General features: G+C 43.7%; 1 protein-coding gene across 5 annotated transcripts in view; it reads left to right on the top strand.

Moving 5' to 3' along the window:
* Positions 1-20,743, top strand: part of RRM2B (ribonucleotide reductase regulatory TP53 inducible subunit M2B) — a 31,423-nt gene extending 10,680 nt beyond the window's left edge. For all 5 annotated transcript variants that reach the window (XM_053242767.1, XM_053242763.1, XM_053242765.1 and 2 more), the window contains exons 3-9: positions 939-1,055; positions 2,001-2,134; positions 7,695-7,789; positions 9,203-9,336; positions 15,004-15,108; positions 17,241-17,354; positions 18,589-20,743. In XM_053242767.1, the coding sequence (XP_053098742.1) occupies positions 939-1,055; positions 2,001-2,134; positions 7,695-7,789; positions 9,203-9,336; positions 15,004-15,108; positions 17,241-17,354; positions 18,589-18,741 (852 nt within the window). In that variant the 3' untranslated portion in view covers positions 18,742-20,743. The remainder of the gene's footprint in view (positions 1-938; positions 1,056-2,000; positions 2,135-7,694; positions 7,790-9,202; positions 9,337-15,003; positions 15,109-17,240; positions 17,355-18,588) is intronic.
* The last annotated feature ends 4,209 nt before the right edge of the window (positions 20,744-24,952 follow it).

Raw genomic sequence — 24,952 nt, 5'->3', positions numbered from 1 at the left:
GTTCCCTTAACCTCATTTAAGCTGGAGGCTACTTAGGTGGGTTTGCTGCCGTGTAGCCACCGGGATTGGGCACAATCCCAATGGTTCACACGAGTGAACAAAACTGGGCCAGTTTTGCTTGCTTGCGTGAATAGCCTCTTCAATTTTGGCATACTTTGTCTTTGAACTTGATTTGGATGCTGGCTTCAAATTGTGGTTTCCAGTTTTGCTTTGGAGGCAAACTGGTTTGCACATAGTTTGCTATTACTTTTGAACTGAACAAAGTGTGTTTGTCTAAATTGGGAAGTAAAGGAGAGATTGGAGTATGCAAAATGGGGAACATGGAGTGTCCAAGCCTGAGTTCTGTATGAACTGGCCTGGTCCTAAATGTAATTAGGATCAGAGCCTTGAGTCTGGCTGTGCATACCCTGCAGTAAATTGCACCCAAATTAGCCAAATTCTGCAAAAGGGAAAGCTGGATTATGTGCCCTGTATGTACTATGTCCGTGAATATTATGCTATTTTGAGTAATTTGCATATTTTCATAATTTGTTTGGTTCTGCTAATCAAGGGGAAAGGGCAAAGTACTATGCATGCCTCCAAAGCTTTCCCCCTTGACTGCTGGAAGTCCTGTTCACCCTGCTTTTAGCTTCTAAGATTTCACCAGGCATTGGACAAGCAAAGATTAATCATGTGGGATTCTTTACTGGTAGATTTACCAAAGCCTTGTGGTATAAAACTTTGAATAAGCCAGGGACATGCTCATGTTTTTTTCTGTGCACTTGCAAACTACCTACCCTATCCCTTAAAAACAAATTAGTTGAAGTTTATGGAAGTGAAGCAAGAGTTGTAACTACAAAAATTGCCATTCATTTGCCACAATTGTTTTTTTTTTACAGAGTTATTAACATTTCATTTCAATATAAAATTGAAATATATGTTTTTCTTTTGTCACAAAGGTTGACTTATCAAAGGACCTTCCTCACTGGAACAAGCTGAAAGCAGAAGAAAAATACTTCATTTCACATATCCTGGCCTTTTTTGCAGCTAGTGATGGAATTGTGAATGAAAACCTGGTATGATGCTTCCTGGACTGTCTTTTCTAACCCTTTGTTGCACGTCCAACATGAAATCAAGCTTCCTTTGACAGCTGTACTGTATGTATGCATGCAATAATTTTATGGATAAATACCACCAGGAGTAGTACCAGAAATGTCATTGGCTAGGCTCAGGTGTAACATAACCCATAGTTTTGTTTTGTTTGCTTTAAAATCTCAACATAAGCCTGCCTAAACTAGGATCTGAAATCATGATTTGAAGTTGGTTTGCAGTCTACAGTTTGTGCTGCTATTTGCTGTTATGTCTGAATTCACAAACCATTGACAAATCAAAGTTAGGGCCATAGGTTCACTGTAGAAGACTGCCATAAAAGCAGGAGTTGCTCAGCCATAAGAGGCTTCTGCACCCTGGAGAAGGGAGTGAACTTAAAAAGCCGCATCCTGAGCAGATGGGAAATCAAGCAGAGAAGCAGCACAGACATTCTTTGGTTGTGTTCTCTCTGGATGCTCAAACCGTGTTGTGAGTTCTTAACTATAATTAGCACAAGCTGTGGTTTCATGTTGTATCTGAACCCAACCATTTTGGGTAAAGTTAAGTCCATACTTGTAAACATGTTTTTTTATTATTTTTTATAATAATACTGAATATTTAAAATGAGATTCATTTGGCATGTCTCTCAAGGCTATTTGCTATTCACATTTTTGACAAACAGTACAAATAATCAGGGTCCCGAAGGAGGAGTTCACACATGCTTACACAAACTCAGTGACAGCAACACCAGGTGGGACTATTGCAGAACTCCCTTGCAAATCAAATCCCCTTGACAGAGCTCTGCTGTCACCAAATAATCACCCAGCATGTAATACTTGTTAGCTATGGTAGGTCAGGCATTCAGCTGCGCATGATCAAGGAATGTGTGTGTCTGTATGTATGAATTGTCTCCAACTTTGTTTTGTTGGCAGGTGGAGCGTTTTAGCCAGGAAGTGCAGGTCCCAGAGGCTCGCTGCTTCTATGGCTTCCAGATACAAATAGAAAACGTTCACTCAGAGATGTACAGTTTGTTAATCGACACCTACATTAAGGATCCTGAGAAAAGGTAATCACTGTAAGTATTGCCACAGTGCTATCGACTGCCCAGTCTAGAGGACTAGCATTTTGTCCAGGTTGGGTGTCCCAAACTGACCTAAGCAATGGAGCTTCAATGTCCATTTTGGGACCAGGTTGTCAGGGGCAGCTCAGGAGTTCAGGTGGCTCAGGAACCCATGATAACTCTGGGCCTATCCCAAGTGGTTTCTGGACCAAGATGCAGGTCACATGCTCTAATCAGGGTTGTGTTCCATGGGTGGGGGCCCCTGTTATATCCCCACTGTCATGGATGGATCACCGTCTGGTTAGGGTAGGACTTGGAGCCACAGCCCACCTCTGCAGGGGTGAAGGACTCATTAGGTTGGTCCTCCTGAGAAGGTTATTGGATCCAGTAGGATTCCAAGAAGCCTTGGAAGGATTTCCAGCAGGCTCTGCTAGTGATTCTGTCGAAGCTCTGGTGCAAGCATGGAATAAAGAACTTAACTAGAGCGGTAGACACAATCGGACCTAAGCGTTCTCTCCAACCCGCTTTAAAGTCTTCCCTGTGGTATTCAGATGAACTGCAGGAGCTGAAGCGGCAAGGTAGATGACTAGAGCGCAAGTGGAGGAAGTCTCAGCGCGAATCTGATAGATTGCAACACAGAGCTCATTTGAGGAGCTATGCTCGGGCAGTGCAGCGGTTCTTCTCTGCCTGCATTGCTTCTGCAAATTCTCATCCAGCTGAGTTGTCTAGGATTGTGAGGGGGCTAGTTCATGCCCCCTCTGCTTTGAATTTGAATTTGGAACCATCTGTCACGCACTGTGATGTTTTTAACAACTTTTTTGTAAATAAAATATCTTGTATTCGCGTGGAACTAGACTCCACAGTTACTGCAGAGTCAATTGTAGAGGTGCCCAGCAACTCTTCTGGTAGGATTGAATTGGATCATTTTCAGTTTGTTACTTCTGATGATGTGGACAAACTGCTTTGGACTGTACGCCCCACCACCTGCTCTCTTGATCCATGCCCAACTTGGCTTATTTCTCCTGATAGTCATATTATCAGAGAGGGACTGGTAAATATCATAAATGCTTCGCTGAGGGAGGGCAAGATGCCTCCTTGTCTTAAGGAGGCTATTATTAGACCATATTTGAAGAAACCTGCATTGGATCCCTCAGAGTTATCTAATTGCAGGCCTGTCTCTAATCTTCCTTGGTTGGGCAAGTTGATTGATTGAGTGGTTGCTTCTCAGCTCCAGGCAGTTTTGGATGACACAGATTATTTAGATCCTTTCCAGACTGGCTTTCAGGTGGGCTGTGGGGTTGATATTGTCTTGGTCGGCCTGATGGATGATCTATTATTATTATTATTATTATTATTATTATTATTATTATTATTATTTCGATTTCTATACCGCCCTTCCAAAAATGGCTCAGGGCGGTTTACACAGAGAAATAATAAATAGATAAGATGGCTCCCTATCCCCAAAGGGCTCATATTCTAAAAAGAAACACACCAGCAACAGTCACTGGAGGTACTGTGCTGGGGGTAGATAGGGCCAGTTACTCTCCCCCTGCTAAATAAAGAGAATCACCACGGTAAAACGTTCCTCTTTGCCCAGTTAGCAGGAGTTTAGCAATTGGCAATCGACAGAGGGAGTTTGACTCTGCTGATTCTTTTGGATCTCTCGATCCAAAATTCTTTTTGGATCTCTCGATCCTGATTCTTTCGATACCATTGACCATGGTATCCTGCTTGGTGTCTTGAAGGAGGTGGGATTGGGTGACACTGTTTTACAATGGTTCCATTCCTACCTCTCTGGCAGATTCCAGATGGTGTTGCTTGGAGACTATTGCTCTGAAAAACGAGAGCTGAAGTGTGGGGTCCCACAAGGCTCCATATTGTCTCCAATGCTTTTTAACATCTACATGAAACTGCTGGGAGAGATCGTCAGGAAGTTTGGTCTGGGATGCTATCAGTATGCTGATGACACCCAGATCTATTTCTCTGTCTATACCAACTTCATCAGAAAATGGCATGACCCCCCTAAGTGCCTGCCTGGAGGCGATATTGGCCTGGATGAGGGATAACAGACTGAAGTTGAATCCAAACAAGAGGGAGGTATTGTCTGTAGGGGGTCAGGATCCGAGAAATGGTTTACATCTGCCTGTTCTGGATGGGGTTACACTCCCCCTAAAAGATCAGGTTCGTAGTCTGGTAGTGCTCCTGGATCCCAAACTCTCCCTGGTTTCTCAGGTTGAGGCTGTGGCCACGAGTGCTTTTTATCAGCTTCGGCTGATACGCCAGATACGTCCATTCTTGGAGACTGGACTGAATATGGCAGCCAGACTGGTCTCTGGGTTTACCCGAAGGGACCATATAACACCAGTGTTAAAAGAACTTCACTGGCTGCCGATAGATTTCCAAACAAAATACAAAGTGCTAGTTATTACCTATAAGGCTCTTAACGGCTTAGCACCTTCTCTGTCGTGAACCCTGTCGCCTATTAAGATCATCTGGAGGGGTCTGACTACAGGTGCTGCAAATTCGTTTGGTGGCAGCCGGGACCAGGCCTTCTCTGTTGTTGCCCCAGGGCTTTGGAATGCGCTCCCTGCTGAAATAAGATCATCTCCTTCTCTGCTTTTAGGAGGATCCTGAAGACATACCTGTTTTCCCAGGCCTTCAACTGAGATTCAGTTTTTAAATTTTAATGTGTTTTTAACATGTTTTTATCTATGATTTTTATCTTTTAATGAATTTTAAATGTGTTATTTTATGTTTTAATTCTGTATACCTCCTAGAGATTTTAATACTAGGCACTATATAAAGTCAATAAATTAAAAAATAATAATAAAATATTAATTATGTGTGCTCTTTTGCTAATAATAATAATAATAATAATAATAATAATAATAATAATAACAACAACAACGTAGAAACACCAAATAAAGAAGGAACAGTGCAGTTCTGGGGGAAATTATGGGACAATCCACTAGATTATAATCAAAAAGCAGGCTGGATGAAAGAGGTCAAAAAATGTAACCAACAAATGCAAGATCTAATAATAAACACCAGAATTAATAAGTGAAAGAGCAAAGAAAATTAAAAATTGGACTGCGCCAGGCGACGATGAACTGCATGGCTTTTGGCTTAAACACCTAACAAGCCTTCATAAACAACTATCAAAACAGTTCAATCACATTTTGCAAGGAGGTGGTATTGAACAATGGCTAACAACTGGAAAAACTCATCTCATAATGAAAGACTCAGCAAAAGGTGCAGTTCCAAGTAATTATAGACCGATAACCTGCCTGCCAACCATGTTCAAATTATTAACTGGAATAGTAGCAGATGAAGTGATGCAACACTTATTAACAAACAGCTTCCAGTTGAACAGAAAGGAAATTGCCCGGACACCAGAGGCACAAAAGACCAGCTGCTGATTGACAAAATGATTTTAGAAAATTGCAAGAGAAGAAAAACCAATCTAAGTGTTGCATGGATTGACTACAAGAAAGCCTAAGACTCATTGCCTCACACATGGATACTAAAATGTTTAGAAACAATTGGTGTCAGCAAAAACATTCAGATATTTATAAAAAAGCAATGAGCATGTGGAGTACACAGTTAACAATCAATGGTGATACACTTGGACAGGTTAGCAGTATTAGAAGAGGCATTTTCCAAGGGGATTCACTATCCACTCTGTTGATTGTAATCGCCATGACCCCACTTTCACAAATACTAAACAAAACAGGCCTCGGATACCAAACATCTAAAACATCAAGTAAAATCAACCATCTGTTGTACATGGACGATCTGAAGTTGTATGGAAAGTTGTATGGAAAGTCCCAGTCAGAAATTGAATCACTGCTAAACACTGTCCGTATATTCAGTAGCGATATAGCAATGGAGTTTGGACTAGACTAGACAAGTGTGCTGCATTAATAATGAACAGAGGGAAAATAAGAAAAACAGAAGGAATAGAACTGCCCAATGAAAGCAAGATCAAGAACCTGGAAAAGAAAGAACATTACAGATACTTGGGCATTCTCCAGGCTGATAACATCGCACACACTGAAATTAAAAGAAAAATGGGAAGTGAATACATCAGGAGAGTTAGAAAAATCCTCAAGTCCAAACTCAATGCCGGGAACACCATACAAGCCATAAACACCTGGGCTATACCTGTTATCAGATACACTGCAGGAAAAATAGACTGGACCCAGGCAGAGCTAGAGACGCTGGATCGTAAGACCAGGAAAATCATGACCATCAATCATGCTCTGCACCCCCTCAGTGATGTAGATAGGCTCTACCTCCCTCGCAGCTCAGGTGGAAGAGGAATGCTGCAAGTCCATCAAACAGTAGAGGAGGAGAAAAGAGGCCTTGAAGAATATATCAAGGACAGTGAAGAAGATGCTCAAATGGTCTGTAACGCGAAACTATTCAGCACCAATGAAAGAAAGCAGGCCTACAAGAAAGAACAAGTCAAGAACCGAGCAGAAAAATGGAAAAATAAGCCCCTGCATGGTCAATATATGCACAATATAAGTGGAAAATCAGACATCACCAAGACCTGGCAATGGCTTAAGAATGGCAACTTGAAGAAAGAAACAGAGGGTCTAATATTGGCTGCACAAGAACAGGCACTAAGAACAAATGCAATAAGAGCAAAAGTAGAAAAATCAACAACAAACAGCAAGTGCCGCCTTTGTAAAGAAGCAGATGAAACAGTGGACCACCTAATCAGCTGTTGTAAAAAGTTCGCACAGACTGACTACAAACAAAGGCATGACAAGGTAGCAGGGATGGTACATTGGAACATCTCCAAAAAACACAAGCTACCTGTAGCCAAAAATTGGTGGGACCATCAAATTGAAAAAGCTGAAGAAAATGAAGATGTAAAAATATCATGGGACTTCCAACTATAAACAGACAAACATCTGCCACACAATACACCAGATATAACTGTAGTCGAGAAGAAAGAAAAACAAATTATAATAATCGACATAGCAATACCAGGGGATAGCAGAATAGAAGAAAAAGAAATAGAAAAAATCACCAAATACAAAGATCTACAAATTGAAATTGAAAGGCAGTGGCAGAAAAAGACCAAAATAATCCCAGTGGTAATTGGAGCCCTGGGTGCAGTTCCAAAAGACCTTGAAGAGCACCTCAACACCATAGGGGCCACAGAAATCACCATCAGCCAATTACAAAAAGCAGCTTTACTGGGAACAGCCTATATTCTGCGACGATATCTATAACAATTGACAATAAAATTCTGGCATCCCAGGTCCTTGGGAAGGACTCGATGACAGATAAAACAAACCAGTCAATAACACCTGTCTGACTGTGTAAACAAGAAAGAAAAAATAATACTAATAATAATTATTATTATTCCAAGGCAGCCCCAAAAAGTTGAAACCTGTGTCCTATTTAAATCATGCACATATTAGCATAATTCCATTTTTGCTAATCATAGGAAGAGGCAAAGCAATTTCTTTAGAGCTGTGGTTATCTATGTACAGTGCCCATCTCAATGCCATTATATTGTGTCTCATGACTACTGTTTTTTGTTTTACAGAGACTTTTTATTTAACGCTATTGAAAGACTGCCATGTGTCAAGAAAAAAGCAGACTGGGCACTGAAGTGGATAAAGGACAGGGAAGCCACTTTTGGTAGGTGGTGGCTGTGTAATGCACTCCTTTCACATGTGCTTCAGTTATCAGCACCTCTTTTTTTCTTGTTAAAAATTGAGGATTACATGCATGTTACTCCTCCATGGTTTATGTCAGAGATGGCTAATTTCTGTACTCAGTTGGCCGCTAATATTCTGCAGCCACTAATTGGAGATCTGCTAACTGAGCAAAGAGGCACCTTTTAAAAGTGGTGATTCTCTTTATTTAGCAGGGGGAGAGCAACCGGCCCTATCCATCCACAGCACACCAGCCCTCCAGTGTTCGTTGCTGTTGACTATCGTATGTTTCTTTTTTAGATTGTGAGTCCTTTGGGGACAGGGGGCTATCTTTTGTTTGTTTGTTTTAACTTCTGTTGAAAAGTGGTATATAAATATTTGTCATATTAATCGTCCAATGACGGACTGTGTAATGGAGCTGATGTTGTGTAGCTGGAAGGGTTTAACAGAGGGCCCATGCCAGGTGGCAAGAGGCTGTTGATCTGTGGGCCAGAGAAATTAATGGAGTTCTGAAAGAGGTCCTCGAGAAGCAGGTTGGCAGGAGACTTTGATTATCTTTGTAGCATGGGTGTAAGCTAGCAGTGCAATAACATGGAGTACATCTGGGTGTGCTCTGCTTCTTTGCCGGTCAAGCCAAACTGTAAGCAAAATATTTCACCACACCTTGATTCAGATTCAGTAGAACCACAGAAAGCTGGAAGAAAGGCTGGGTTCAGACATATCATGAAACCACCATGATTCATTTCATGTTGCACCCAAACCTGAGCCTGTTTGCAAACAATGGTTTGTCTTGGGCTGACAAGCCAGAATCTAAAACCATAATTTGAAGCTGATTTGTGAACCATGGTTTGCTGTTATGTCTGAATTCAAAGACCATTGATACATTAGTCTTAGGGTCATTGCTCTGCTTCAAGAGTGCAGCACCACCTGAATGAAGCTGAAACCTGAGTAGATGGAAAATGGAAGCAGATAAGCAGATCTGAACTATGGTTTGCCTGGCATTCATCTGGAAGCCCATACACATGGCAGTGTTCCCTCTAACAGAGATTCCCAGATGTTGTTGACTACAACTCCCAGAATCCCCAGCTGCAATGGCTTTTCCTTAGGGATTGTGGGAGTTGTAGTCGTCAACATCTGGGAGACTCTGTTAGAGGGAACACTGATGTATGGTGTGGGTTTTTAACTGTGGTTGGTCCATACCATGGTTTTACATTATGTCTGAACCCAGCGAAAGTCAATTTGGATGCTGAATCTGGCCTGCAGGTTGCATGCTAGCAATCTCTGGTGCCTATTGTTCTCTGTCCTTAAATCTGTAGTGTAAAATGTACCTCTTAGTGACCTGGGGAGGGATTGTGAAGGGCATGTCTAAATGGCGATGTTTATCTTTTTCCAACAGGGGAAAGAGTTGTCGCTTTTGCTGCAGTTGAAGGAATCTTCTTCTCTGGTGCCTTTGCAGCTATATTTTGGCTCAAAAAAAGAGGACTGATGCCGGGACTCACTTTCTCCAATGAACTCATTAGCAGAGATGAAGTAAGGCAAATAGTGAAATAGTTCAAAATGTGGTGATGGGGGATGTTGTTTAAAATACTGCTTAGTGTGGTGCTTAAAAGCAAATCTGGCAGGATAAAACCGCAAAAGATAGAGAAAAGGAGAAAAATCTACATGTAATTCATATAAAAATAGTATGGTTGGCAAGCCGCAGGGTTAATAAGATTTGATATTCGTGTCATTTTTGCTGTGAAACTTAACATGTATTGCAAGTTTAATTATTTTAAAATATGAAAAGGGGCAGTGTGGGGGGAGGAGGAGGGAGCAAAACTGTTCTCTGAGTTTGGAAACCAACAGTGCATGTAGTGTAGAAGAATACATTCTCACCTGCTGCTGCCATGGGAGAGTTCTAGGGCAGGGGTTCTCAACGTTGGGTCCCCAGATGTTATTGGACTTCAGCTCCCATAATCCCCAGCCCCAGTGGCCTTTGGTTGGGGATTATGGGAGTTGAGGTCCAATAACATCTGGAGACCCAACATTGAGAATCCCTGCTCTAGAGTAAGAGAGGGCAGGCAGCTCTTTCTGAGGAGGGATCTCGGTGGAAGAGCATCATATGTTTTGCATTCAGAAGATCCCAGATTAAATCCCTGGCATCTCCAGGAAGGTAGGGCAAGAAAATGAACATCTGGAACCATGGAGAGCTATTGCCAGACAATAGTAAGCTAGATGGACCAGTAGTTTGACTCAGTCTAAGGTAACTTCCTGTGCAACTCATATACACAGCCAGGAAGCCCTGCCCTTCTTCTGCATGTTTAGGCAGTGAAACGGTGTAGAGGGTGTTAGGTTTGCACCCAGCAAACATATAGAAATAAATGAGATGGAGGCAGGATACAAAACAAACACTCTTTACTTAACATGAATCAGTAGGCAACTGGCTTACACACATACCTGCCTGCTTTTATACATACTCATTGTTACTGTAACTTTGCACATGAGTTGTTTTCAAACATAACACACAAGTGCTACTAATACATTCACTACAGAGAGGGGGTTAACCCCCCCTTCCTCCTGCGCCGTGGTCTGAATCTGGATCCACCCCCATCAGCTGTGGTTTTGTAAAGAAAGAGATGTGGCCAATCCCAAGTAGGGATGTGCATGAACCGATTTGGCACTCCTTTTCTGGAGTGCTGAACTAGTTCAAAAGTCTGGTGTTTGAGGTGGGGGGTGTCCTTTAAAGGGAAGGGAGGGTGCACACACATTGGCCATTTGCATGATGACTTTCACTGGGGCTGCAAGGAAGTACACTACAGCCCCACACCAACGCTTTTGGGGAGAGCGCCGGCAGGGAGCGGTGGAGCAGGTAAGGGCACTCTCCCTGCCCCCTCAAATGACCCCCTCCCACCTCCCAGGAGGCGTCCCATCCCTAGGCCCAAGTAAAGGGTTCAGATTCAGAACTGTGATTATAACCATGTCTAGTTGGGCTGTCATGTAGTGTATTTTAAGGGAAAGCATTTTCTAGTAGGAAGGTGGTGGGTTACACGCCACCAAGGGCGGTGGTTTTACACACTGTCGCAACCTGGTGGTCCCTTGCACCTTCTCCCCTTTGCAGCAGGGCCTCAGAGTACTCAAGGGAAGGGGGTTAGCATTCACCCGTGTTGTCCTCCTTGGGGTTGCTGAGGATCACTGCGGCTACCTCTCTCTGGAGGCCTCCACCTCTCTTCCTCCTCTGTCTCTTCATCACTGGCCACCTGAATTTTAAATAGCTGCTGGCAGCCCAGACAATCCCTCCCCCTCTCTGTCAGGCCTCTGCCCTCCTTTATTAGCCCCCTTTTAGCCCCAGTATGAGCAGCTGTTTCCCATCCTGGTACCTCCTCCCCTTCTTTCTTCTCCCAGGTCCACCCCGTCCTTTCCCTGCGAGGAGCCTCTCTGACATAAGCAGGAGGCGCCTTGCCTATGGCTCGCTCCTGTGGCTACTCCGTGGGAGCTCCTGGCACGCTTGGCGTGTTGGCTGGCATCCCAGCCATTTAGGCCCTCCCGGCGCTGCCAGGCCTTGCCCAAGCTTCTGCTGCTCTCATCGCGGCACCAGGCAGGGCGGTAAGACCGGTGGGGCCACCCGCCAGACACACACAAATTTTACAATGAAAATGTCATCCAGAGTAATAGTATTAGAGCACTTTCCCCTTTCTTATTTCTTTGGCCCTGTCTTGCCTTCTGCCTATGTGATGTCCTTGCATGAACAAATTGTCATAGGTTCATTCATCTTAGCTGTGATACAAAGGTAAAAGAATAAGTGAATATACACACGTTAGGATTCTCCCCCGTATGCAAGGCATGGTCATTTAATGCATCCATTCCTATAAAACAGCCCATTCTGTGCCTCTGGCCGGTGGTCTGTATACTGCAGAAAGGAGCTGCAGGATTAGCATGGGTGGTAGAGTCAGCACAGTAGGAAGATATGCAAAATCCAGTGTAACAAATGCCCTCACTTTTCCCTGGTTTTCCGTGAACCTCCTATTATGTGCAAATTGTGTACTTGAGAGTAGGGATGTGTGGAACTGGTCCGACAGTTCAGTCCGGGGGTTCGTGATTGAACCAAACCACCACCACCACCCGGTTCCGTCGGACCGGAACCAGACTGCCGGGTCCAGTCTGGCAGGTCTGCGAACTTTTTTTTTTAAAAAAAAATTTTTAAACGTAAAACAAGTTCCCTCTCCCCCCTACCGGCCTTCCCCATCACCGCCGCGGCCAGGTAAGCAAAGCCTTTTGGGCCCTTTCGGACCTCCGTACAAGCGAGTGGCCGCCATTTGGAGGCCCCCGCGCATGCGCAAATGCCCTCTGCGAGGCCGTGGCGGCCACTCGCTTGTATGGAGGCCTGAAAGGGCCAAAAAGGCTTTGCTTACCTGGCTGCGGCAGTGATGAGGAAGGCCGGCGGGGGGAGAGGGAATCCATGCGGACACACACACACACACCCCGGCGGCTACAGCAAGCCCCCTTGAAGGGGCTACAGGTACTTGTTTTACGTTTTGAATTATTATTATTTTTTAGTTCACGGACTGGTCCGGGACCGGACTGGCGGGGGGTGGGGTTTCGATGGGAGGCCCGACTGAACTGGCCCGGTTCCGTTCAAGGCTGGTCCGGCCTCGAACTGAACCGGGCCAGATGGTTCCGTGCACACCCCTACTTGAGAGCGCCTTTTCTGTCATGAAAAGATAAGGTAAAATGTGCTGTCGAGTCAGTGTCGACTCCTGGCAACCACAGAGCCATGTGGGTTTCTTTGGTAGGATACAGGAGGCGTTTACCATTGCCATCTCCCGCACTGTATGAGATGATGCCTTTCAGCATCTTCCTATATCGTTGCTGCCTGATATAGGTGTTTCCCATAGCCTGAGAATCATAACAGTGGGGACACAAGAAGCCCAGTTAGATTGTATACCCAAAAGGAAGAAAGGTACCACTAAGTCCAGGAGGATACCAGCATGGCTAATAGGCAATGTCAAGGAATTCATAAAAGGGAAGAAGACTTCCTTCCGAAATTGGAAGGCCTGTCCAAATGAGGAGAACAAAAAGGAACACAAACGCTGGCAAAAGAAATGCAAGGTGACAATAAGAGAGGCAAAAAGAGAGTTTGAGGAACATTTAGCTAAAAACATCAAGGGGAATAATAAAAACTTCTTTATATACATCAGAACCAGGAAACCTGCCAGGGAGGAGGTTGGACCATTAGACAATGAGGGAGTGAAAGGGATTGTTAAGGAGGATATGGCAGTTGCAGAGAAGCTAAATGAGTTCTTTGTGTCTGCCTTCACGGCCGAGGATACTGAGCATATATATACCTGTTCCCAAAGCAGGCTTTTCGGGGATGGAGGCTAAAGAACTGAGTCAGAAGTGGCAAGAAATGATGTCCTAAACTGTCTGGAAAAACATGGTTTCTACCTCACAAAACCTTTGGGGTTCTTTGAGAGTGTCAGCAAGTGTGTAGATCAAAGTGATCCAGTTGACATAGTCTACCTGGACTTCCAAAAAGCTTTAGAAAACATTCCTCATCAAAGACTCCTGAGAAAACTTAGCAGTCATGGGATAAGGGGACAAGTACATGTGTGGATTGCTAACTGGCTGAAGGTCAGGAAACAGAGGGTAGGGATAAATGGAGAGTTTTCACGATGGAGAGAAGTAAGAAGTGGGGTCCTCCAGAGATCTGTACTAGGACTGGTGCTTTTTAATTTATTCATAAATGATCTAGAAGTAGGGGTAAACAGCGAGGTGGCCAATTTTTATTTATTTTTTAGTTTTTATATCCTGCTCTTCCTCCAAGGAGCCCAGAGCGGTGTACTACATACTTAGGTTTCTCTTCACAACAACCCTGTGAAGCAGGTTAGGCTGAGAGAGAAGTGACTGGCCCAGAGTCACCCAGCTAGTTTCATGGCTGAATGGGGATTTGAACTCGGGTCTCCCCGGTTCTAGTCCAGCACTATAACCACTACACCGCGCTGGTTCTCAAGAGTCTTTTTTTTTTAAAGACTCTTGAAACGCATTTATTCACCCAAGCTTTTTAACTAGAATTGTGGTTTTAAACTGTTCTAATGTTTTAATTTCTAATTTGTTTTATGTTTGTTGTAAACTGCCCAGAGATGTAATTTTGGAGTGGTGTACACTCCATTTATGTATGATAAATAAAATACACAAATAATTTGCATGATTCATTGCAATTGCAGAGTCTGTGTCTCTTTTATAAAGAATTGGTACTCTGAGGCACACAGACATACTTCATTACTCACCTCTTCTGCTGTCCAGAAAGAAGCCTGGGCCTTCTTGTACATTTTCCATATGTCAGGATACTGGATTGGGAAGATGACAAATCGACGAGGATTTTTCCTTAAAAGAGGCTCTTCATTTGACTTCAAGCCATTTTCAATGTCATCTGAAGAACACCCCTAAAATCAAAAATCAAAATCACCACCCGTTAAATCAAAGTAACGCAGTATATTGGTTTTCTATAGGGGCATGACTACCATTAGACAAAGGGAGACAGTTATCTCAGGGTCCCACTGCCAAAAGGCCCCCCCAGAGGCACATCATATGACTCCCCTAGTCTAGCACTCTAACCACTACACCAAACTCTTTTTGGGTAGTGAAATCCAAAACAGTTTGTGAGGAGCTCCAAAAGGTTCTCTCCAAACTGGGTGAGTGGGTGACAAAATGGCAAATGCTGTTCATTGTTGGCAATTGTAAAGTGATGCACATTGGGATGAAAACCCCCAACTTCAAGTATACACTGATGGGATCTGAGCTGTTGGTGACTGTCCAGGAGAGGGATCTTGGGGTCGTGGTAGACAGCTCATTGAAAGTGTCGACTCAGTGTGCGGCAGCTGTGAAAAAGGCCAATTCCATGCTATGGATCATTAGGATAGGGACTGAAAATAAAACTGCTCATTTTATAATGCCCTTATACAAAACTATGGTACGGCCACACCTGGAGTACCGCGTACAATTCTGGTCACTACATCTAAAAAATGACATTGTAGAACTGGAAAAGGTACAGAAGAGGGCTGCTTAGAGATGCACCATATCAGGCGGTATATAAATATGGTAGACAAATAAAATAAACAAAAGTGCTAAAGTTGGAGAGAGGTAGTTCTCACAAGGCCATGTAGGCTGCTTATTTTGAGAGCAAAGCAAGAGTCACTGAATGGCTTTCCTCTCTTTTTTCAGGGTCTCCATTGTGACTTTGCTTGCCTAATGTTCCAGTATTTAGTGAATAAGCCTTCGGAGGCAAGGGTCAAAGAGATCATTGTCAATGCGGTTGATATTGAACAGGTGAGCAGATGCAACATTTTCTGTGCCAAAATTATTAGACCCTTTTTAAATAAGTAAATTGTATGACCTACTCCAGTTTTTCATGTCTGTTGCTGAGATTGCTTCCAGATGGAGGCTTTTTTGAAGGTCAGGTGTGCTGAATCGGTGAGCCTGTCATCCACAAAGCACAGTGTTGATAGCTGCCAGTCCAAATTTGAGCAGAAGAGCCAGACTTTGTGTCTGACAGCCATAACAGGTTGCCTTCTCTGTGGATGAGAGCCAGCCATGTAAGACAAGCGTTGCTTCTTAGCTTTTCCTCCCCTTTATGTTGTTTGAGTGAGTGAGATACCCTTTCCAAGTCATTGCACAAAGGAAGGTTGCTTTGGACATGGAGGCTGCCACATGGAGCCTGTTTCAACACATTCCATGTGGCAGCTGTTGCTATGTAGGAAGAGCCAATTATTTATTTTAATACAATTTATTGGGTTTTATAATATAGAAACGTGCAATGTATAATCATGTAACAAGTATTTCTAAGTAGAACTAATGGCGCTTACTTGCCACTTCTTTTAACATGGTGACTCTTACCTAGGACCTGTGTTCCCTCTAACAGGGATTTCCAGATGTTGACTACAACTCCCATAATCCCCAAGCAGCTGGGAATTCTGGGAGCTGTAGTCAACAGAATCGGGGAATCCTTGTTAGAGGGAACACTGCCTAGGACCCCTTCTATGTGCTGTGAATTTGGTTTATATCTGACTGTCAGCCCATGGGTTACAAAGAGGTGTTGTCTGTATTTTAAGTGGCCACTATCTTGAACCAACAGGATGGATTGGCAAAAGCATACTTCTATCAGGGCCCCCTAGTGCCCCTCCCATGTGCTGTGAATGTGGTTTGTCTCCAACTATCAGTGTAGTTGCCCACACTTTGCGTAGTTTTTTTCAGCAACAATATTTCAGGTGACAAAAGTATAAAATAAAACAATACACATTTTACATATTACCTGAAAGCAACATATAATATTTACAGGCACAGACACCAATGGCACAAGACCAAGTTGATCTCCATGTTAGGCAGGTTTATGTGGGAGGAGGCAGTTTTGAAGGTAGCCTGTAGGCCTGTATGTCAGAATATCTGATTCTGATAAACATGTACCACACCACAGTGCTCTGCAGAGCAAGCACTGCAGAGAGGAGAGAGAGAGGAGGGCGAGAGGAGAGCAAGCACTGCAGAGAGGAGAGCTGGTCTTGTGGTAGCAAGCATGACTTGTCCCCATAGCTAAGCAGGGTCTGCCCTGGTTGCATCTGAATGGGAGACTTGATGTGTGAGCACTGCAAGATATTCCCCTCAGGGGATGAAGCCTCTCTGGGAAGAGCAGAATGTTTCAAGTTCCCTCCCTGGCTTCTCCAAGATAGGGCTGAGAGAGATTCCTGCCTGCAACCTTGGAGAAGCCGCTGCCAGTCTGTGAAGACAATACTGAGCTAGATAGACCAATGGTCTGACTCCGTATATGGCAGTTTCGTATGTTCGTAAGCACGGCCAGCTCCATGCGGAATCTGCCACTTTTAGTACCGAGGGAGCCTCTTCTGTGGAACCAGAGCCCACAGGGATGCTGGAGACATCTGGGAAGCATAGTGCCTCCCAGCGCATCCCCCATTGGGAAAGCAACTCCTTCCCCCCTTTCTTGGACATCCGCATGGGCTCTGGTTCCACAGAGGCTCCCCCAACACTCTGGAGCTGGCCATGCTGGGTGCAGTGCTCTGCTTGACACCGGGGGTGGGGTGGTGGTGGTGGTACGCATATTCAAATCGGACATTCTGGTGCACAGGTCTAGTATCCTGTTCCCAGACTACTTAGAGCTTTAACGGTAAACACCAGTACTCTGAACTGATCCCAGAAACATGCCGGCGTTTTATATTGGTATTTTTGGATATTTATAAATTACTGATGATGATGGACATTTACAGTAGCCTGGTTAACATTTCCACATCTGTGAGGTGAATCGCTGCATATTAATAGCTTGCCCGTGTCGTAACCGCTTCTATGCGGTGCTATGTAAACTGGCCTCTGTAACATGTTAATTAGCCTGAGAGCTGCTGAGATGGTGGCGCTGTGCTCCTCCTTAAATGTTTCCCTTTGTTCTCATTTTGCAGGAGTTTTTGACGGAGGCTTTACCGGTTGGTTTGATTGGAATGAATTGCACTCTGATGAAACAGTATATTGAGTTTGTGGCAGACAGGTTACTTCTGGAACTGAGCTTCTCCAAGGTAAGGGAATTTAGGAAAATAAATTTGTTTACATGGGTCTGTCCAGTGAATTGTGCCTTGATCACATCTAACATAGGAAGCTGCTTTATTCCAAGTCAGACCACTGGTCCATCTGTTTTAGTATTGTCTGCACAGACTGGCAACCGCTCTCCAAGGTTTCAGGCAGGAGTCTCTCTCAGCCCCACTTGGAGGTGCCAGAGAGCAGGTAGATGCTCTCCCTCTAAGCTATGGCCCCATCCCCTAATGGGAATGTCTGACAGCGCTAACATGTAATCAGCCCTCCAAATGCAAAACAAGGCAGACTCTGCTTAGAAAAGGAGACGATTCACGTATGCCACCACAAGACCAGCTCTCCTCTCCAAATATATGCAGAGCTGTAACACCAGACCAAGAAGGCTTGGGCTTCTGCCTAGCAGTTCCCAATTTCCAATCTGTGTTTGCAGCAAACCGTAATTTGCCAGTTGTCGAAGTGGGCAAGCTATGGTTTGTACTTGCCCACAAACCAGGTTCACAAAATGGGGCTTGATTCCATTTTCCCATCCTGATTTGTGGGCAAGTGCAAACCATAGTGCCCGTCAGACAAGTGCAAACAAAGATGAGGACTTGGGAATTGCTAGTTGTGAAGGGAGGAGGCTCCCCACCAGCTACTTGACATCTGAACAGGACATATACCTGTACACTTACAGCTTAAAACAAACTAATCATATTTTGACTTTTCTTTCTTTGGTCAGTGTTGCATTACAGATTACTGCACCACATGCAAGCTCAGTATTAATTTTATTTACAGAATATTCAAAGTTGAGTCATTTTGTATTTACTATGGACAACCTTAGATGCAGAATGAGGGGTTTTGCATATTAAATCTTATCTTTGATAAAGGACTTGAATAATGTTTGGGAAAGTAGGAGAAGATTTCTGGGGCTTTGAGAGGCAAGTGTGTGTGTGTGTGTGTGTGTGTGTGTGTGTGTGTGTGTGCGCGCGTGAGAGAGACAGAGACAGAGAGAGAGAGATCCAGGAGCAGCCATAGGGGACAGACAAGCAATTATGCAGAAACTTTGGGAAAGCTTTGCAATCATTCCTAGTGCCCAAATAGAGCTGTAGGCAGTTCATTCAATCTAGACCTTCTCCTGCGAGAAGAGTACTTCTCTGACTGTGAAAGCTCACCAGTAGTCTCAGGAGAATTGTACAGCCTCATTTAGTAACTGTGATTTAATCATAAGTTTGATTTTCTCAGGTCTTTCAAGCGGAAAACCCTTTTGACTTCATGGAGAACATTTCACTGGAAGGAAAAACCAATTTCTTTGAGAAGAGGGTTTCGGAGTATCAGCGTTTTGCAGTTATGGCTGAAACATATGATAATGTGTTTACTTTAGATGCTGACTTCTAGTACTGCCTACTTCAGGGAGAAAATATTGGCCAGAATGTATATTTACCACTGATTGCTGCAAAAGCTTCTATTTCTTCTACTGGAAGTGGAGTGTTCTGGGAATATTTTTCTAGCATCCCATATTGGATGACGTTTTTATGCAACATATTTATTGCAGATTGTAATGTAAAAAAAGATGGTTTTTGTTCCTTAACAAAAGTTCATTTGATAAAATGATGCCATTTTAATATTTGTTCAGAGTTAATGTCACTGTGGCATTTTTGTAATCTTCAGTTGCTGATTTATGTTGTATGGCAAGCTTTAATTGATTTGAATAACAACAACAAACACTTTAATTGTACATTTGCTCTCCACCCCTACTTTGCCCCCTCTTGCTGAGATGGAGGATGCACTCCCATGCAGAATACGGAGAAGCTGCAACATCACTGATCACCATTCCAAATTGGATGGTTGCAGGTTTTTTGTGCTGCCAAGTCAAACTACTATGGCCTTTCTTCTGACAATTGGCTCAGAATGTGGTTTGAAGGCATAAGATGCAGCCACCTTGCTGAAGCTAAGCAGGCCTGGTCTGGTCAGTGCCTGGATGAGAGATCACCTGGGTGCCTCATGTACCCCACTCTCAGCTCCTGGGATGAAAGGGAAGCTTTAAATCAATAAAAGTAATAAGAGCCGAGGCCACAGGTACACTCACTTTTAAAGGATGCATGTTCACTGAGTTTATGTCAGCATCGACACTGCTATTTCTAGTTGGCAAAGCAGAATGCAGTTCTGTAGCAGTTGTGCATGTGCTCTCTCTCGCTCTAGGCTTGAAAGGGATATGGCAGTATGCACAGCTCCTATTGTGCTGTGTGCAGTTCTCTGACTAGAACCTGCAGCAGTTTTGGTAGCAGTAGTAGATGAAAAAGAAATGCATGCAGCAATAGTGGAAGAGCTGTGGACAGAGACAGGCAGCTGAAGAGGGGAGGAGTAATCAGCATGAGGATGCCCTGAAAAACTTTGTACAGCTGTTTGAACAGTTGGCTTCAAATACCAGTGCATAAATGTCGCACAGCCACAGTTTTTCTTGGTCCACACGGTCTAATGTTTTGTTGGCTGCCTTTTTCACTGCTGCCTCTAGAGAGCAAGAGTGGTATGGTGGATAGATCAGGGGGCCCCAGATTGAAATCCTCCTTCAGCTTGAAGAACATTTGGTGACCTTAGACTGATGACACACTCCCTCAGCCATACCTACCTCACAAGTTTGTTCTGAGGATATAACAAGGGGGAGGAAGAGAAACCACATATGCTACCCCAAATACCTTGGAGAAAGGATAGAATAAAAATGTAATGAATAAATGGCTGCAGGCACAAATGGAAGGACAGCTTTACAAATTGAATCAATGAAATTTAAATGAAATAATCTTCTTTTAAACTTTTTAGTAATCCTGTCCTCTCTTTTTCTCTCTTATCAGTATCATACTAACAACTGCACAAAACATAGAAATGAAAGAATGAAGTCGTGTTCTTAATTTTTACAATGGAGGTGGCTTTAATTCAACTATTCTGCAGTTTAAAGTTTGTTTGGACTAATGTAACTTAGGACGAATGTGTGCACATTGGGAAATGAATATGATGACTGGTTGAACACATTGTTCAGTTTAGCACTTTATATTCTTTAAAAACAATCATTCTGGTTCATCAAAACCTGAAGAATCCCTTGCATAGGGTGACTTTAGGAAGATTGATCATAGGATCTGAACCCTTTTGGCTACGAACTTGGCCATCTGTTTGAAGTAGCTCACATTGCGACAGCATAGTTTACCATCTGGCCTATAGCATCTCTATCTAAGTGGATGCACAATACAGTTGCAGAATTTTTTGTTTCTCTCTTTCGGAGTAAACATGTCAGCAGCAAAGCCAGGAACTGGTTAGCCTTGGAAATGAATGGGAGAAGGACAGAGCAATGCTACAAAGGTTTTTGAAGAAAAAATTGCATGGAAATAAATTCAAAGCTTGTTTTGCGCATGTGTTTGCGTGTTCCTGTTATTTATATAGTGCTTTTACTTTAAAAATGTTTTGTGCTCTTTGGCTCCAATGCAGTTTTAGTTGCCCACACAACAGGATTTTAATGACCTTGGCCTTCTGTATCGGAAGATGAATCCAGCCAATTTAATGGAGCCTGATGAGTCTTGCAGTACCATTGGCTGTGTGTGTAGAATTCTTATTATTTATTTGATTGATTGATTGATTGATTGATTGATTTCTATACCACCCTTCCAAAAATGGCTCGATGCGGTTTAAACAGAGAAATAATAAATAGATAAGATGGATTCAGGGGCGTAACTACTATTAGGCAAGGGGAGGCGGCTGCCTGGGGGCCCCCACGCCTCGAGTCACATGTGAAGTGTGTGTGTGTGTGTGTGTGTGTGTGTATCAGCGAGGGGCCCGTTTTAAAATTTTGTCTCTGGGCCCACTCCATCCTTGTTACGCCCCTGGATGGATCCCTGTCCCCAAAGGGCTCACAATCTAAAAAGAAAGATAAGATAGACACCAGCAACAGTCACTGGAGGTACTGTGCTGGGGGTGGAGAGGGCCAGTTACGCTCCCCCTGCTAAATAAAGAGAATCACCATGTTAAAAGGTGCCTCTTTGCCAAGTTAGCAGGGGTGATATGCATGGATCTCCCATGTTGAAGCAGGGCATTTGTGTCTGATTTCACAAAGGGTCCCCTGTGTGTGAGAGAGAGTGTGTTATTCCTAGCCCTCCAAAATCCAGGTCCAACATAGGACTGTAGCACATATTTGAAATCATCACAAAGATGGACTATGCAAACATCTTCATGACAGACTTGTCTATTTCAAAAAGTTTGCATGCATGCACCCAAAAAAGTACCTTTCCCATGGCATACAGAATAATAAGAGCCATTGGTCTGAGAGAAGAATCCTCAGTCACATGGGGTTTGAGGATGGGCCCTAGTTCAGTGGCAGAGCATCTGCTTTGCATACAGAAGGTGCCAGTTTCAAATCCTGGTGGCATTCCTGATAGCGGGCAGAACGCCCGTCTGAAACCTTGGAGAACTGTTCCTAGTCATTGTAGACAATACTCAGCCAGATAGACCAAATAATGGTATGACTCTGTAAAAGGCAACTTTATATGTTAGTCTTGCACTCCGGATGAAGCATAACTGAGATATGCTGAAGGCTTAAGCTGTAATTCTAAGCCGGTTTACTGTGAATTAAGTGCTGCTGAAATCCAAATCAGTGTGTTTAAAACTGGGCAGAACATCTTGCAGGTCTCTCTGTTCTGCATTTGTTCAACATGTGGAGTTCTGAAAAAATAGAGCAAACTCCTTTGTAGACTTCAATTCAGTCTTCAGAATGGGCCGATTGGCTTGTATAGCTTGAAAGCCAAACAGCTGAATGGACATAGGTTGGACCACACTGGTGCATTGTGATCTGGTTGCCATGGGTTACAGACAGAAGACATGGGCAGAAACCTGGAAACAATGTGATGGTATGCAGGTCAATAGAAATCTGCCAGTGAAATTGTGATCTTCGCCCTCTTGCTGTTTGTTTCTTCTGGAGTAAAAGTGAAACAGGATGTGTGAAATTTACCTAAAGATGACAGAGGAAAGTGTCTCCTGGTTTGCTGTTCCTTTGAGGGGGAAATATGACATGACTGAAATAAAATCTACTGGAACATTAGTATCTATTGTTTCATTTTCGTTTACTATATTTGGAAACACAGTTCATTACAATACCATACCAATTCTGTGGTGTGCTCTGGAAATTTCTAGTAGTAGAAGTGATTTTTCCCCCTATTTTGCTCTCAGAGGGTATCTGGCTTATTGAATGCATGACTACAATGCCTGCCCAAAATCTAGCTATGCTCTAACATAAAATGCCTATTAATTTTGACAATGGGCCTTCTAGTTAGTTCTGACACACGTAATTCAAATGTTTAATTCAATCCACAGATTGTCCATGTGGTGGAGTGCTTGAGCTAGCAATTTGTATGTTATTGGTAACTGAATTTGTTGCAAATAAAGCTCATTTGGAGAATAGAAGTCAATAGCACTACATTCTAATGTCAAGTATCACAAAAGATTTTGTGTGCGCTGCTAAGCCTCTTAGTGTTAGCCCCTTTATTTATCCACTGATCAAAACCATGTTAAGAGAAAGCAGGTGAGAGGTGCATCCCATGGTTTTTGCATGTTGTCCCACCATTAAGAGGTAGGGTGACATTTTCATTTTATTTTGTTTTTCAATTTTGTGGACAGCTTCGAACTTCTGTCTCTGGGAGGTTTACAAAAACATAAAACATTAAAAATGAAATCCTTAAAACAACTTAAAATCACAATCAACTTTAAAAGCTGGGGTGAAAAAATAAGTTTTTAGAAACCTTTATAAAAGTTGTCAGAGATGGGAAGGTTCTTATTTCAGCAGGGAACGCATTCTAGAGTCCCAGAGTAGCAACAGAGAAGGCCTGTCCCTGCTTGGTCACCAGACAAGCTGGTGGCAACTGCATATGAATTTCTCCAGATGATCTCATTGGGCAATGGGGCTCATGGTGAAGACCAGGAATGTAGCTACTATTGGGCGACTGGGTTCAAAGAACACCAGCCGCCGCCCCTGAAGGGGCTGCACCTTGCGGCCCAACATACCCCTTGTGTCTGACATCAGACATGGGGGAGGCATGGTTTAGTTCCCAAACGGGGTCACACGGCTCCATTTGGGAGTTAAATGGCCAGCGCTGCATTTGCAACGCGGCCAGGAGCGGCTTTCGCTGCCTTAAAGGCAGGGAGAGCTGCATCTGGCCATGCTGCGCAGTGCTGGCCCCAACCTAGCTCCCGAATAGAGCCCATCTGCCTCAATTGGAGGCAGACAGGGTTGAGGAATGGAGCCTTTCACCCTCCCTCCCTCCTGGCTCCTTCCCTCCCTCCTACAGTGAATGGCGGTGGCTCGTGAGTCAGATTTAGAGCTTTTCAGTGAATGTAAGTGCCATGGCTGCAGTGGCATGCCTGTCACCCAACGCGCCGCCCCAGCAAGCCCTGCCCCTGCCCCTGCCCCATCCAGAAATATGCCTAGTTTGGGAAGTGGCCAGGAGAGCTTTCACTACTGTGTCCCTGCTCCACCGCTGCTCAGTGGCAGCTTTAAAAGTGTAAAAAACAAAAACAACAAACCCCACCCCTAGGTGGCTATGCCCCCAGCCCCTGTCCCAAATACAGCCAACCCAGTGTTGGCAACCTAATTCTTGTGGCCACGGTGTGTGTGTCTCTGCCATCTCCCCCTCCCCCCACCAGCCTCCTCCCGCTCTCCCAAGGGCCATTTTGGCCCGTTTTCAGATTGTTCCGGCCCTTTCTCCGGTGGTGGTGGCCATTTTGGAGGTTGCTGCGCATGCGCCCTGATGGGAGTAGTAGTCCAAAACCAGCTGGAAGACCAAAGTTGTGTAGCCATGGCTTAGTGGAAAGAATGAACAGATTAGTGAGAGAAAGTTTGCAACTGGCTGCTACACAACAACCCTAGAATCTGTGAAACTTTTATTTGCTTATCGAACTACTCATTCTACTACAGGAAAATCACCATTTGAACTGCTGAGAGGACCCAAAGCTACCACCTAACTTACCCAATAGCAATAGCAAATAGGGCTTTCCACACCATCTCACTCTGAGGATGCAGAGATTCATGATCGGGTAAGGGAGAAGCAACAAAAATAAAATGTGTATGTGGAGCAGAAACTGGGTGCGAAACAGCAAACATTTCAGGTGGGAGACTTTGTTTGAGTGCTACCTTATAAAGTGTGAAAGTGATGTTCCTGATATTCTCAACCTAAACACATTATCGAAATCCAAGGAGATTCTGTCATTTTGGATAACTGAAAGAAATGGAACAGTTTGAGATTTTCTAGCATGTGTACTATGAGGCAAGAGGGAAGGGAGTCTGATCTCAAGAGAGGAACTGAAGAATTTGATCTTGCCTCCAGTTTTGACCTCACAGCTGATGTAAGTGATGGAAAATCCTCTTTACCAGAAAGAAATCACGAACAACTCCTGTGCCAGAGAACCCGAGAATTAGGAGAAGTGTGTGCGACAGGAGACCACCTAAAAGACTTCAAGACTTTTGTCAATGGATTTTAAATTAATTCAATTCTGATTTTTATAAAGGGCAGGAAGGTATTGTAGTATTTTATGTTGTGTTGATACATAAAAGTAATATTTTATGTTGCATTGTTGA

Source organism: Hemicordylus capensis, chromosome 4 (assembly GCF_027244095.1).
Source record: "Hemicordylus capensis ecotype Gifberg chromosome 4, rHemCap1.1.pri, whole genome shotgun sequence".
In the NCBI taxonomy this organism is placed as follows: Eukaryota; Metazoa; Chordata; class Lepidosauria; order Squamata; family Cordylidae; genus Hemicordylus; species Hemicordylus capensis.
Note: the sequence above shows the minus strand (reverse complement) of the source record. Positions and strands in the feature narration are given on the sequence as shown.